A 15,982-nucleotide genomic window follows, 5' to 3' on the forward strand; every position below is an offset into this window, starting at 1 on the left:
TCTTTTTTCTGCCCCGAAGGAACCATCACCAGAGGAGGCAGAAGCCCCTCGGCTCACAGCAGGTCTGCTGCCGGCCTGGAGATGTGAACACTGATCTGGACAATTGTGTGTGTGCACACACACACACACATCACACACATACACACACACACACACAGAGGCTGGCTGCTCCCGAGGCAAGGAGGCGGCCGCTGTTGATCAGCACCGAGAAATATTACTCCACAGGAAAGGAAGGGGGGGCCCTCAGCCAACTGGAACGGCGGCGGATTTAATAGGCCTCCAAAAATAGCTCCTCCAAGTTTCCCAGCAGCGCCTTGGGACTCCAAGTCCCGAGAACTTGTGCAGCCTCCCTCTCCCCGCTCGGCCGAGTTCTACAAAGGATTCCAGCCGGAACCTCAGGATGCCAAGTTCCAGCGCCGAGGGGGGACCTTCTGGCTACGGACAACAGAGAACAGTGAAGGAACGGTGGAGAAACTGCTGCTTCCTTTCTTCCAGCTTTTTGCCTGGGCAAGCAATAATTCTGCTAAGAGCAAACGGGGGGGGGGAACCCTGCTCCCCGCACCCAGGCTGTTCAGGGGGCGTTTGTTTATTTACTGTACTTCCACCGACCCCTTTTGTCCAAGTAGCTCAAAGTGTTCTGCTCCCCCTTCCTCATTTAATCCCCAAAATGACCCTGAGAGGCAGCAACTAGACCCCAAGATCACAGCCGGTGAGCTTCATAGCCAAGTGGGAGGATTCAAATCCTGGTCTCCCAGGTCTTAGTCCAACACTCAAACCCCTACGCCCACCACTGGCCTTGCCTCGGAGGAGCCTGATTTAAAATAAGCTGTGTTGGGGCATTTGTTTGCTGCATAAATAAATTGCATACAGTATGTGGAATTGTATCTCACCTTCTTTTACTCCCAGGAGCTCAAGGTGGTATACCTGGCTTCCCCCCCCTCATTTAGCCCCCACAATAACCCTGTGAGGTAGGCTAGACCGAGAGGCAGAGTCTGGCACAAAGTTGCCCAGTGAGCTTCATGGCCAAGTGGGGATATGAACTCTGGTGTCGCCCAGGTTCTGGTCTGACACTCTAACCACTACACCACCGCTGCCTCTCACATATGGTGCATCCTCGCTTGTTCCCTCAGGTGGCCAACAGCCAGGGCTGCACGCCACGCACTGGCAAATTCAAATTCTGCCGCATGAAAAGCTAATTCTGCAAACTGCACCAAATCATGTGAAATCCATCCAGTTTCTACCAGCAATCAGGGTAAGAGCAAGGAGCTAGAGAATACAGGGTGGTGAAGCTTCCCCCACCTCACTGTAAACCACTGAAAAGCTTCCTCTGCAACTATCTGTCTCCTGAGACTTCTCCCAGGTCATGCCCTCAAATTTCCAGGCGACTCTGGGCAGTCATGAGGACTAGTAACTTGATTAAACATGGCATGGAGAAAGCAGATAGAGCAGTTTTGTGTGTTCAGTGGACCTGAAGGACTAGGCTATTCCCCTAAATGTCTCCAGTAAGTATTAAAGCATAGCGCCTCCTTTCCAAAAGCCCGGGGAGCTTCTGCCCACATAGGGTGGGAAGTGCGATGCTCATGCGAGCGACATCCCACCGCCATCCCCTCACAAGCTGGTGCCTCTGGCCCTCACTGTTCCTCTGCAAAAAAATTCACTGCATACCACTGAGATAGAGAATAGTTTTCCTCTCTGTCTTGTAACACTGGAACTTATAGGCACCTAGTGAAGCTGGGCGTTCTACCAAAAAGCATATCAGAACGTTGTCATTTTTAGATGGTGGCAAAAAGCAGAACGTGGGTTAGGAGAGAAAGAGGGAAATGGAGCAATAAAGCCATGTCTGGCCATGAGGACTGCAAACATGCTGAGTTTTAGAAATGAAAGCTGACACACCCAGGGTTTTAAGTCAAGTTGCTGGAGTCTGCATTTCAAAGCCCAACCCCAGGGGTCAGCAAGCTTTTTCAGCCGTGGGCCGGTCCACCGTCCCTCAGACCATGTGGTGGGCCGGACTATATTTTGTATATTATGACAATCCAACACAAGGCTACAGGCTGCTCCCCTTATCTATAGCAAAGCTGTGCAAAGACAGAGCCATTGGAAAATTAACAAAGGCATTCTGCAACCCAGGAGAGCTGCTGCCAGCCCGTGCAGACGACACTGAGCAGTAGTACCGGTAAGAGTTGACATGAGAGAAGAGCCTTAAATTTTGCACGGCATGGAGAAAGCCACCAGAGAAAAGCATTTCTCCTTCTCGCATGACTCCAGAAATCATGGGGCAGCCAGTGAAGTTGAGTGTTGGGAGATTCAGGACAGACAAAAGCAAGAAGTTCCTCACACAGGCTCTTCTAAACTCCATAGTTGCCATCAGCCCTGGCAAGCACAATCCAGTAGCCAAGGATGATGGGAGTTGTAGTCCTATCTGGAGGAGCAAAAGTTCCCCACACTTGATATGAACTACATGAAGATGAAACAGGCAAAGTAGATGAATCGAGAGAGAGAGAGAGAGAGAGAGAGAGAGAGAGAGAGAGAGAGAGAGACAAACGGCATGAGGTGGCTTCCAGTAGAGGCCTGGCGAGGACCCTCGAGAAGGAGGGCATTAAACTTCGCATGCCAAGGACCATCACCCTAGGATCTTGGGAGATGGAAGGGAAGGGATTCCCCTCCTCAAGCCGAAAAGGGAAGGGGTTATTCATTTGGGCAGCCTTGAACCTGCGTAGAGACGGAGGAGGAAAGCGGGGGAAGGCTTGCTCTTACCTATCAAACATTCCTCGCCCTGTTGCCTCCATCCTGAGCAGCAGACGAATCCAGAAGAGCTGTAGGCAGAGAAAGAGAGTGGGTTAGAAAAGGCTCGGCATTGGGGGGGGGGAACCACCGCAAGCTTTTTTTTCCCAGTCCAAGGGCCGCACTCCCCCAAGGGTGACTTTATGGGGGCCGCATGCCAGCGGATGAGAAGGGTCAAAGGCCCATGAGCCAGGGGCAGTGTAGTGCTTAAGAGTGTCAAACTAGGACCTGGGAGAAGCCAAGGGTTCAGATCCTCCCACCTGGAGATATAAATGCAGCAAGCAATTAAATATCTTGATTTTAATTTTTAATGATGGGATTCAAGATCTGAGTTGAAGTTCTAATTTATAATTCAGTTTGTTTATTATCTTTATGGTGATATATTATTATTATTATTACTATTTCCTTTTGTATTATTAGTCCTTTTTGTATTTTTGTACTTTTTGTATATTGTATTTTTTCTTTTTATTTCTGTTTTTTTCTTTGTTGTTGTTGTTTTTTGTTTGTCTTTTTTGTCTTTTTGTATTTTTGTATATTTTTGTATTTCTGCTTTTGTATTTCAATCTTAATAAAGTTTTTAAAAAAAATAGCAGGGGCAGAGGAGCAGATGTGGTTCATTTGGTGGTTATTTAGGCTGCATTTGCGGGTTGGAACCCTGGTCTCCCGGGCTGTAGTCCTCGTTTAATCTCCATAACCACCCCGTTCCTTGAATGGGAATAAGAGAAATTCACCTTTAATTGGGAAAGGGATTGAATTTCTGCTGCATCCCGAGTCAGTCACAGGGGCTGTTTCCAGATTTTTTAAAAAAGGTAGTGTGAAACCCCTTTCCCAGATTCTGTCTGGGTGCACACCCCAATAAAGCTCTTACAATGCTGATCTAAAGCACCGTTCCTTTCACATGGCAGCAGAGGAACTGGAATCAAACTGGTTAAGCGACAAGATTCCCACCAGCTAATGCCCACAGTGATGTCACTGGCTCCCTCTTGAATTACGCAGGCTGCATTCCCCCCCCCCCAACCCCCAACATCGAACATATATATTAAAATCACATGGTGAGCCCCACAGCCTGGCCCCATGATGTTTTGCCATCCCAGAAAAAAATATTCTTAGGGGAGCCAGAATAGAAGTGGACGAGCAAGCGATGTGGGCAATTTTTTTTGGGGGGGGGGGAATCCCATGCAAATTAAGATAAGAGTAATTTTCGAATCTGCATTGGAAGATTTCCCGATAGCCTAGAAAAAGATCTCATGCAGCATGCTGAGTTTAGTAAACAGCTGAAAGGTTGCCTAATATGCCATTATTTTAAACCCTTGGTGTTCACAGCTCTCTCTTACGCCAAAAACAGAGGGGGAGGTGAAGGCTTTTGGGGATTAAAAAATAATAATTAAATGAAATGAGGCTGGTACTGTGTTTGTAACTGCCATTTGTTCTGATCAGAAGGTCGGCAGTTCGAATCCCTGCGACGGGGTGAGCTCCCGTTGCTCGGTCCCAGCTCCTGCCAACCTAGCAGTTCGAAAGCACATCAAAATGCAAGTAGATAAATAGGAACCGCTCCAGCGGGAAGGTAAATGGTGTTTCCATGTGCTGCTCTGGTTTGCCAGAAGCAGTTTTGTCATGCTGGCCACATGACCTGGAAGCTGTACACTGGCTCCCTCGGCCAAAAACGCAAGATGAGCGCCGCAACCCAAGAGTCGGTCACGACTGGACCTAATGGTCAGGTAAAGTTACCTTTACTAATGAACTTAAGAAATGGATTTCCCCCACATTTTGGAAAATGATTTTCCCATCCAAAAGGAGCACCCCTGGCCTTCCAGAATTCCCGAGGGGCACATCTGGGAGGATATAGAACCGCAAGATTGACTCCACAACACAGACTGGCAGCAAGCACATCAATGGCGGCTTGGTGTGTACAGTATTAAATACTGTACAAGCAAAACGCAACTTATTTATCTGTTGTATTTATAGCCCACCTCTGTCCCCACTGACCTCAAGGTGGCGTACATGGTTCTTTCCCTCTGCAAAATCCCCAAGTAATAGCTTAGTTAGTTACAGCATGGTGTTGATAATGCCAAGGTTGCAGGTTCGATCCCCCGCATGGGACAGCCGCATACTCCTGCATGGCAGGGGGTTGGACTAGATGATCCTCAGGGTCCCTTCTAATTTACACCCCGCAACAACCCTGTGAGGTAGGCTAGGCTGAGAGGCAGTGGCTGGCTCCCAAGGTCACACCCAGTGAGCTTGGTGGCTGAGTGGGAATTTGAACCCTGGTCTCCCAGGTCCTGGGCAGACACTCTCTAACCACTACAACACACAAAAATAACTTGTCTAGGAAAGAGATCGCGGTGCGCTCCCAAATGACCCGTTTATTAAGCATTCATCCTGATTTTCTTGTACAACATTTGCAAGGAGTTTTGGTGCCTTCAGCTCTTTACCGAGCGTTTGCAGGTACGTTAGATGATGTTGCATCAATTCAAAAGTGTTATACAGTATCACCCTTTTCAGTCCCCATCACTTTCCTATCTGCAAAGAAGTCTGATCTTTTTCAGGGGTGGGTCTGTTGCACAAGGCCTCCTACCCAGTTGCCACTGTACTGCACAACCTGAATGTTCTGCAACACCATTGGATTGTGACGGGTATAGGGCTCCGTTGAGTTGTTTGTGACTCAATTAGGAGCCTCTGATTATCGCCCGGCGCGCTTCCTCTCCGCTTCTCTGCTTCCATAGAACCGGGCTGGCAGTAAAACACACACACAGCAGAGATCTTCTTCTCACACAGCGAAAGCTTGTATAGCCGTTGGATAAAAAACCTCTTAAGAACACACAGAGTCCAAAGTGTTCTAATAACTACTTAAGTTTATTCTAGAGAGAAAATAACAAACAACCTGGTGAGAGCGCAGACATCTTGCGACCGTCTCCCAGGCAGAAACGAAACCAACTGCAACACACAGAAACACTTCTGGTACATTCTGTAACATGATCTTCCTCAGTGGTCAGGTGCTACAGTACACAGTTAACTCTTTAGTTACTTGTTACTCATCACACCCCCTCTCACCTGAACACTGGGGATAGCGGGTATCCAAACTTACCCCAAAACCAACCCTTCACAGAATTCCCCATGCCGTTGGAAACTCAAGGGTTTTGTGAACCCATCTGCTAGGTTCTCTTGGCTTGGACAATACCTCAACTTTACCAAGCCTACCTGTATGCTCTGACATACGTTTCGGAAGCGGATGTCTAAGTGTTTGGTTCTGGCCTTGAACTGTCCAGACTCCGCCAGTCTCAAAGATGGTTGATTGTCGCCCCAAACAGTGATGGGCTGGCTACAATCACCCCAGATTTCCTGGACCAAACATCTGTAGTACTCCAATTCAGTGCATGTCGCAGACAACGCACAGAATTCGGCTTCCGTGGAAGACATTGCTATTAGGCTTTGCCTGCGCGACCGCCAACCAATCAGGGCATTTCCAAACTTGACTACCAAACCAGTCACTGACTTCCTGTCCTCCTGATTGGCCCAATCAGCATCTGCAAAACAAGTGAGTTGTGGCTCACCTTGCGCTGACATCTCCAAACAATACTCTTTGGTCTCCTGCAAATACCTAAGCACTCTCTTAATGCCATTCCAAGCATGCACGCTAGGGTTCGATGCTTCTCTACTGAGCAAATTGACTGCAAAAGCAATATCTGGTCTGCTCCATTGTGACAAATACAACAGACTCCCTAGCGCTGACTGAAACACTTCAGGACTCTCAAACGCTACTTTGTCCTTCACTTGTGACTCTTTCACAAAGTTTGTCTCCATGGGTGTTCTGACCCCTTTACAATCAGACATTCTGAACTTCTCAAGCAAATGTTCAATCTTGCCTTTCTGACTGAGCAAGAAACTTCCATCCTCAGTTCTGTCTATCTGCACACCCAGATAAACATTCACTGCACCTAGATTCTTGAGTTTGAACCTCTTGCCTAGCTCTTTTGCAAACTTCTGCACTTGCATCTGGCTCTTTGCTAAGCAGATCAAGTCATCAACATAGACAAGCAACAGTTCTTGCTGTTCTCCTTCACCTCTGAGATACAGACAACTGTCAGCTAGACTCTTCCTGAAACCTAGGCTCTTCAAAACAGAATCAAGACATGAATTCCAATTTTTAGCGGATTGCTTCAGACCGTAGATCGACTTGTGCAGCTTCCACACCTGACCTGGCACGTCACTCTCAAACCCTGGAGGAGGTAACATGTACAACTCCTCCTGGAGGTCAGAGTTCAAATAAGCGGTGTCCACATCAAAGTGGTTGACCACTAGGCCTCTCTGCTCTGCAGTCGCTAAAAGCATCCTGAAAGATTCCGCTCTCGAAGTCGGACTAAATACATCTGTGTAGTGGATTCCTTTCTTCTGAGTAAAACCTCTAGCCACTAATCTAGCCTTGTACTGAGGCTCTCCAGTCACTGTGGGTTTCAGCCTGTAGACCCACCTACAACTGACTGCTTTCTTACCTTCTGGCAACTGTGTTAGGCTATACACACCAAGAGATTGCATGGAGTTCAACTCTTTCTCCATTGCAACTTTCCACTTACTAGCTTCCTCCACTGACAACTGTTGCACCTCTTCAAAGCTTTCAGGCTCACACACTGCTAGGTTCGCCCATACACTGACAGCTGAAAACCTTTCAGGTGGTTTACCTTTCGTGGTGCGTTTTGAACGCCTTGGTCCCACATCTTCCCCCTCTAAATCCGAACTGCTTGTCTCTGACTGTGGCTCTCTCGGACTAGCAGCACTGTCAAGAGACTTACTACGCTTTGCAGCCCCCTCTGGGCTTGCTTTGGGTGAAGTGGGTGACCTACCACGTTTGCTGTACTTCCCAGGCTTGACCTGGGGTGAAGTTGGTGCGCTTCTGACTACTTGCTTCACTTCCTTAGGAGCTACACCTCTTGGACCAGCTGCCTGACCTGGATCTGGTCCTGCAGCACCTGGAACTCCAGCATCAGCTACCTGAGTTTCCTCTTCCTGGTCAAAACCTGAAGACCAGTCAAGAAGAACTTCGGGGTTAGCATGAATGCGTCTCCAGCCCTCTTGTTCACAGAACGTAGCACTCCTGCTAATGTGAACGCGGGTTTGGTCCCCCTCTGCTGGTACAAACCTCCAAGCCTTTGAGTTTGGTTCGTAACCACAGAAGATCATTTTTCTGGATCTTGATCCTCCCTTTCTGCGCTTCTGCTTTGGAATTAAAACCCAAGCCTCACACCCAAAAGTTCTGAAATAGTGCACCTTCGGAACTTTGCCATACAACATGTAGTAGGGTGTGTTGTCCACAACTGAATTAAAAGCGCGGTTTGAACAATAATTCACAAATTTATAGCATTCCCCCCAAAACTTCTGGGGTAGTCCTGCATCAAACAACGTTGCCTCCACCAGTTCAGACAGCGTTCTAAATTTCCTTTCAGCTAAACCATTCTCCTGTGGACTAAAAGGAGCGGTTTTCCTGTGCCTAATTCCCTTGCTTCGGAAAAACCCTTGTAGTTCTGCACTCAAAAACTCTCCCGCCCTGTCACTCTGAAAACACTGGACAGTGACGGAGAACTGTAGTTCTACCTCGGCTACCCACTCCTGTATCACTCTGGCAGCCTCCCCCTTCTCTTTCAGTGTTATGACCCAGGAAAAATGGCTGAAATCATCCAGAAGACACAAAACATATTTTGAACCACCTAAACTTAACGTTGACATAGGCCCAGAAATATCCAAGTGCACCAACTGAAATGGCTTTGTGCTCTTCCTCTCAGACCTAGGATAAGAGCATCTCTTCGTCTTCGCTTTCGCACATGCGCGGCATTGCAGGTGTTTTTGACATGGCTTGAACCTGCAACCTTTGACAAAATCAGGGGCTTTTTTCACATAAGGAAAAGACATGTGACAATATTTTCTGTGCCAAGCATGAATACAATCCTTATGGATAGCGCCCTCTGTGCCCTTTGGGGTATTGGCACTTTTAGCCTGAGCATCACCAGTGTTACTTCCACCTGCTTGCCCCCTCCCATCTAGGACAAACAGACCATCAGACCCAACAGTAACGCTTACCAGCTCAGCCCCATCTCTGGCAATTTAGCAAACACCATTGGCAAAACCTATTTCAAAGCCCTCACGCAATAAGCAAGACACACTTAAAAGACCATTCTCCATGCCTGGTACAACATAAACATCAAGGTTAGTGTCTAAGCATTGCATATAAAAAACACCCTTGCTTTTAATTGTTCCAGAGGAACCATCAGCAAGATGCAGGCTTTTTTCATCTTCAAGTGGCCTGCAGTTCAGGATCTGTCCTGAAGGCGGTACAAGATGATGGCTGCTGCCTGAGTCGATAATAAAAGCGAAACTGTCCTGTCCTTTGTTTCGAATCGTTGCTAAGGCAGCAGAAAGACGGCTGACAGGCTTATCTGGAGTTTTCCCACGTCCTCTGCCTTGGCGCTGCTGGCTGGTCCCACGACCACGTCCGCTGGGTTGCCTGGCACCTGGCTGAGTGACCTTGGCTGCTTCCGGAGCTGGGCAGAATCTCGCTACGTGCCCAGGCTGCTGGCACCGATAGCAAAGCCTTGTTGCGCACGCACTCACAGTGGATTCCTCAGTGCTTTTTACTGCACCCCCACTGGCTTCTCTGCGCCCACGGCCCCCCTTCTCAGCCAATTCTTTCTGGCGTCTCAGTTCCTCATCCGCCAAACGCCCAGAAACGTAAGCAATCGTGAGTTCAGATTCAGGCATTGACTCAAATGTTAAACACAAATGTTCATAGACGTTTCCCAAACTAGACAGCAAAATATAAACTTTTTCCTTCTCTTTGAACACAAGCTCATGCCGCTGCAGCTTATGGAATGCATCAATCACATTGGCAATGTGCTCCTTAATGGGTTGCCCTGGTCTCAGTCTCAACTCAAAGAGATGCCTCATAGCATGCAGCTTAGCTCCAGCTGTTTTTCTCTGATGGACCCTTTCCAAACTGTCCCAGGCTTCCTTGGCATTTTCAGCATTTTGCACATAGGGCAGTTGTGTAGCATCGCAGCTCATGGCAATGGCACATAGAGCCTTATTGTCTTTCCTGGTTTCTGCTGCAAACCTCTGTGCTTCAGCTGCTGAATTATCAGCGACATGGGTTGGAGGATTTAACACACAAGTCCACAAATCCTTTCCTAGCAACCACATTCTGGCCCTTTCTCTCCACTCTGCATAGTTGTCGCCATTCAACCTCTGGAACGGCACGACAAATGACTCCTGTAGCTGCTCCGCCATCTTGTCCACCCCCGGGCTCCGTGTCTGTGTACTCACTCAGAATAGCTCACGTTGCTCCTCCGGGTAGACTGCGGATCCCAGCCTTCTGGTACAGGGTCTTTCTGCTAGCGAGTGCATCTATTGATTGCCGACTGCAAAACAACAGGTTTCTCCCAGCTAGCTCTTTACACCGGCTTTCTCCAAGGCTTTTACAGCTGCAATCACCTTTTATTGCTTTGGTGATTGATTAGGTTCTATGACCCATAACCTGTGACGGGTATAGGGCTCCGTTGAGTTGTTTATGACTCAATTAGGAGCCTCTGATTATCGCCCGGCGCGCTTCCTCTCCGCTTCTCTGCTTCCATAGAACCGGGCTGGCAGTAAAACACACACACAGCAGAGATCTTCTTCTCACACAGCGAAAGCTTGTATAGCCATTGGATAAAAAACCTCTTAAGAACACACAGAGTCCAAAGTGTTCTAATAACTACTTAAGTTTATTCTAGAGAGAAAATAACAAACAACCTGGTGAGAGCGCAGACATCTTGCGACCGTCTCCCAGGCAGAAACGAAACCAACTGCAACACACAGAAACACTTCTGGTACATTCTGTAACATGATCTTCCTCAGTGGTCAGGTGCTACAGTACACAGTTAACTCTTTAGTTACTTGTTACTCATCACATGGATTCCATTACAAAAGTTAGTGATGGTCAGGAAGCGCCTTTGGTATAGACTCGCAGCTGAGGACAAAGGCAGATCCCACGCCAGAGGGTTAGACAAGCAAGACTGCCGGTATCTGAAATAGTGCATAGTTAAACCGTGGAACTCACTGCCACAGGAGGCAGTGATGGCGGCCAACTTGGATGGCTTTAAAAAGAGGATGTGTTTCTTTACTTTTATTAAAACGTGTAGAGTGCCCATTTCATCAGAAAAAATATCAAAACAGTTTACAAATGGACAGATGCATGGAGGAGAAGACCATCCACGACTACTAGCCATGACGGATGGCTCTGCTTGGCCTCCACGGTGAGAGGAAGCAATGCTTCTAAATACCAATTGCCGGATACTGCAGGAGGGGAGAGAGGCTGTTGTGCTCTGGTCATGCCCAAGGGCTTCCTTTTGGAACACCTACTTGGCCACTGTGAGAACAGGATGCTGGGCTAGGTAGGTCACTGGCCTGATCCTGCAGGTGCTTGCTATGTTCTTATGAATACTCTTATTTAAATATATGACACAGACACACTCCTGCCAGCAATCGTGCGCCAGCATTTTCACTCTAAACACTCATGGCCTCCCCCCAAGAATTGTGGGAAGCGTAGTTTGTTAAGCATGCTGAGACCCTTATTCTGCTCTCGGAGCTACAATTCCTGGGGTTGTTTAACCTTCAGTCGCTCTTCCATGGGATTCCAGGGATTTGACGTTCTTCATGCAGAGCGGATGCTCTGCCGTAGATGACTACGGTGTCCAAAACTTTTCTCGCAGCCTAACCTGCCTCATGGTGTCATTGTAAGGATAAAATTGAGGGGAGAGGATAGAGAAGAGATGCAAGGGCAGTGCCTCGAGGTGCTAGTAGCCAGTGTGGTGTAGTGGTTAAGAGTGGTAGACTCGTAATCTGGGGAACCGGGTTTGCGTCTCCGCTCCTCCACATGCAGCTGCTGGGTGACCTTGGGCTAGTCACACTTCTCTGAAGTCTCTCAGCCCCACTCACCTCACAGGCTGTCTGTTGTGGGGAGGAGGGGAAAGGAGATTGTTAGCCGCTTTGAGACTCCTTCGGGTAGTGATAAAGTGGGATATCAAATCCAAACTCTTCTTCTTCATCATCATCTGTGGAATGCTCTCCCCAGGGAAGTTCACTATACACTTTTAGGCACCAGGCAAAAATGTTCATTTCTAACCAGGCCTTTGCCTGACATGGGTGGCGCTGTGGGTTAAACCACAGAGCCTAGGGCTTGCCGATCAGAAGGTCGGCGGTTCGAATCCCCACAACGGGGTGAGCTCCCGTTGCTCGGTCCCAGCTCCTGCCAACCTATCAGTTCAAAAGCACGTCAAAGTGCAAGTAGATAAATAGGTACCGCTACAGCGGGAAGGTAAACGGCGTTTCCGTGCGCTGCTCTGGTTCGCCAGAAAGTGGCTTAGTCATGCTGGCCACATGACCCAGAAGCTGTACGCTGGCTCCCTTGGCCAGTAAAGCAAGATGAGCGCTGCAACCCCAGAGTCAGTCACGACTGGACCTAATGGTCAAGGGTCCATTTACCTTTTTTAAAATGCCTCTTTTAAGGGTTTTTTTAATTGGGTTGCTGTTTGTATTTTGAATTTATGTATGTGATCTTTTATGTCAGGCATGTCTAACATGCTCGATTTCAGGGTGTCCCTGGTCAATCCTGGTCGATCCCAAAAAAAGCAACACACACACACAGAGAAACAAAAATAAAAAGTTCAACAATTTTTGGTCCCTAAAAAAAGCTCAACAACTCTGGTCAATTCTCCAATGACAATGGCTAGATCACTGCCAGTTTGTTTGTTTTTTACTGTGAATAGATTGCAGTCTCTAAGAAGTTGGATGTGCTTGCTTTTTGTGAAGTGGCCTGAGACCTTCAGGTATAGGGCGGGATAGAAATAATAATAATAATTAATAATAATAATAATAATAATAATAATAATAATAATCTATAACACTCTCTTCCAGGAAGGTTACTGAAAACTGAGAGGAAATTGGAGGGGAGTATGTGGGACCAGCTTCCACAAGACCTCCCTGCCTGCATAGTGCCCCCTCCTCAAACATGTGCTGTAACATGGGGAGGGGGTGTAGCCCAGAGCTCTTTCTCTGAATGGAGCTATTATCCAAAGACCTGCGTGCACACGCACACACACACACACACACACACACACAGAGGGATGGATGACTTGTCAATTTCTGTTCTTTTCTCTTTCTCAAATCTTAACTTCAGCTCTCCATATTTCTTCAGCCATTTATTTGCAATTAAAAATATATATATATCGTGGAAAGCCACCAACTTTTCAGTCCAAATTTCCCCCCTAATAATACGCGTTGACTGCCAACCGTTTCTCCCCTAACATAATGCATTTTTGGAAGTGAACTTCACAAACACGGGCATACTTTAACCAGGATGTAACACATTTTGGGCTGTAGAACTGTACTGCAAAGGGTGACTTTTCAAAGGGTGGTTAGTGTAGGCTTTTGGAGAGTTCAGGAAGATTGCCTTTAAATGGGACCCAAACTGGCACTGTTACAGGCACCAAATAATACCCATGCCACATCTTTTAGTGCTTTAGCACCCAATACATTGGAATTCTGCCTCTTGACAGCAGGCAAGGAGACTTTGCTGTCCTTTTTTTCCCACCGCCAGTTTAAAGCATCTTCATTCAGGAAAGCCTATCCAGGCTCCCCCCCCCCGATGTTCTGGACTACAATTCCCATCAGCCCCAAAATCGCACCGCCATGCTGGCTGGGGCTGATGGGAGTTGTAGTCTTTAAAACATCTGGATGGCTACTCTAAGCACATGAATTTGTCTGGAGGACCGGAATGGAAAGCTTCCAGTTTTCCATACAAAAACCCACTCCCCAAATATTCTGCATTTCGACAGCCTAACCAGGGGGAGAGCTCAGTTGCTGTTACTGCTGAACAACTGGAAGTCCGAACGTTTGGTCACTCTAAAGAAACACGGAAATCTACTAACAGGTTTCAAGCTGAGGCAGTGTGGTGCAGCAGTTAGAGCGTCAGACCTGGGAAAGCAGGGTTCAAATCCTCACCCAGCCACCAAACTCACTGGGTGGGAAGCCAGTCACTGCCTCTCAGCCTATCCTACCTCGCAGGGTTGTTATGGGGATTGAATGAGGGGCAGGGAGAGCCATGTACGCCGCCTTGAGCTCCTTGAAGGAAAAGGCAAGAATTAAACATGATCCAATACTTTGGCCGCCTCATGAGAAGAGAAGAATCCTTGGAAAAGACCCTGATGTTGGGAAAGATGGAGGGCACATGGAGAAGGGGACGACAGAGGACGAGATGGTTGGACAGTGTTCTCGAAGCTACAAACATGAGTTTGACCAAACTGCAGGAGGCAGTGCAAGACAGGAGTGCCTGGCATGCTATGGTCCATGGGGTCACGAAGAGTCGGACACGACTAAATGACTAAACAACAACAAAATGAAATAAGCTCCTTTCTGATCGCCCCTAGAGTTGGAGGCCAATTTTGATACTGGGTTTTGAGGTCTCGGCTGCCATACATTTAAAACAGCCATCTCGCAAGAATCCCAGGAACCGTAGTTTGTTAAATGCGCTGGGAACTGTAGCTCTGTGAGGGGTAAACGATTATTTTGGGTCTGTGTGCTTTAACTGTACGGAAAATCTTTATGTGCCCTTCAGCCTGTGAGCAACTACAGTTAATCCAAGTCTGCACTTGAGCAGTTGGCTTTGTGGATCCCACTGCTTGATGAAGCCCCTTTCGGAGGGCGCCCACCCAAATACCCTAAAAAAGAAGAAGCTACCATAAACCACATTTCTGCCCCTCTCCCCTCCAATTTTGACCAGCTTTTTCCTTCATCACAAAACAGACTTTGTCTCGGTCAGGAAAAACGAGGACCAGAGAGCGCTTCTGGTGTGTGTGTTTGTCTGTGTTGGGGGGGGCGGTTATGGTAAAAGCGCGAGAGAGAAACCTCATCCAGAAATTCCACAGCAGAGCCTGCAAAGCCCTCTCGCCTAAGCGAGCTTGTTTGCAAGAGTTTAAATCGAAAACAGATGTACCGTCTCTTTCCATCGGGTTTTAAGTTACACTTGGAAGGGGGATGGCGGGTGGGTTTCTTTTCCTTTTTTTTTTGGCGTGCGTTTTGTTCTTTGATGGAAAAAAATGGGGGGGGGGGGTTTACCTGTCAAGAAGGGGAGGGGATCCCCTGAAATGTCAAAAATGGTTTTTTGCTCTTATTGCCATACAGTATTTTTTTTGGGGGGGGGGGAGCAGCTCTGGCACGATATGGCTCTCAGTGGGCAATGTGCCCTGTGGAGGAAGGAAGATGGGGGAGGAAGGGGGAACCGAAACCCCACATCTTGAGACCGTTAGGTATAGGATGGGGTTAATCCTCTGGAAAGCGGTTTTTGCTGGAGGGTTAGGGGAAAGCAGAGGCTTCCAATGGAGAGCCTGTTGCTGCTGTTGCTGCTGCTGTTGGCATCATCCACAGCTTAAATACAGGGTTCCAATAGACTGTCTCAATTAACACCCCCCACCCCTAGGGCCCCCTTTAATCCCATGGAGGTGGGGGTGGGCTTTAGGTTAACCTCCCCCCCCCCCGCCCATCCTTGCAAGCAAGCCTAAAAGTGACCATCGTGCATACCTAAAAGAGGGGATTCTCTCAACTCTCGAGGGATGCCCCCTCCCGAGAGGAAATTGGTTCAAGCAGGCATGGGAGGTCTCCAAGCGAGGAGGGAAGGGGTTGGGGAGGAAGCTGTCGAAAACGCCTGAAGGAAATCCACGCGGGGCGACAGAGGGGGGAGCCTGTCCAGCCAGGATGAGGGAGGGAAGGGATAGGGACCCCTTGTTTGCACCCACCCTTTGGAAAGGAGCACACAACCTAGCTGACATGATAGGGAAGGGGGGGGTGTCACCCACCTGTCCCAAAAGCCACTAGCACTGCCCAGCAAGGAGAACCCACCAAACTTTTTTTTTAAAGGGGGACATAATGGTAGTCGGGAGGCCCTCCATCAATCTCCACATCTGGTTCAAGAAGGGACATCTTCTCTGCCCCGTCTCTCCTCCTACACACGTCCCATGCCAAGAGAGACTGGTTGCGGCGGTGGGAGGGGGGAGAAGCTTGCGGGACGGGTGGAAGGAAGAGACCTCTTCTAGGAAGTTTGGGGGGGGGGGCAGGCATCATGTACGGAAGGGATTAGAAGGCATATTCTATCTCCTTAGAAAGGCCGGGGGCCAGATGTGGT

At 48.3% G+C, this 15,982-nt stretch overlaps 1 protein-coding gene across 2 annotated transcripts in view; it reads right to left on the bottom strand.

Moving 5' to 3' along the window:
- Window positions 1-15,982, bottom strand: part of SCARF2 (scavenger receptor class F member 2) — a 63,298-nt gene that overhangs the window by 46,604 nt on the left and 712 nt on the right. For both annotated transcript variants that reach the window (XM_035098795.3, XM_088659267.1), the window contains exon 2: window positions 2,755-2,813. In XM_035098795.3, coding sequence (XP_034954686.3) covers window positions 2,755-2,813 — 59 coding nt within the window. The remainder of the gene's footprint in view (window positions 1-2,754; window positions 2,814-15,982) is intronic.

The sequence above is a fragment of the Zootoca vivipara genome, chromosome 16, assembly GCF_965207765.1.
Source record: "Zootoca vivipara chromosome 16, rZooViv2.hap1.1, whole genome shotgun sequence".
In the NCBI taxonomy this organism is placed as follows: domain Eukaryota; kingdom Metazoa; phylum Chordata; class Lepidosauria; order Squamata; family Lacertidae; genus Zootoca; species Zootoca vivipara.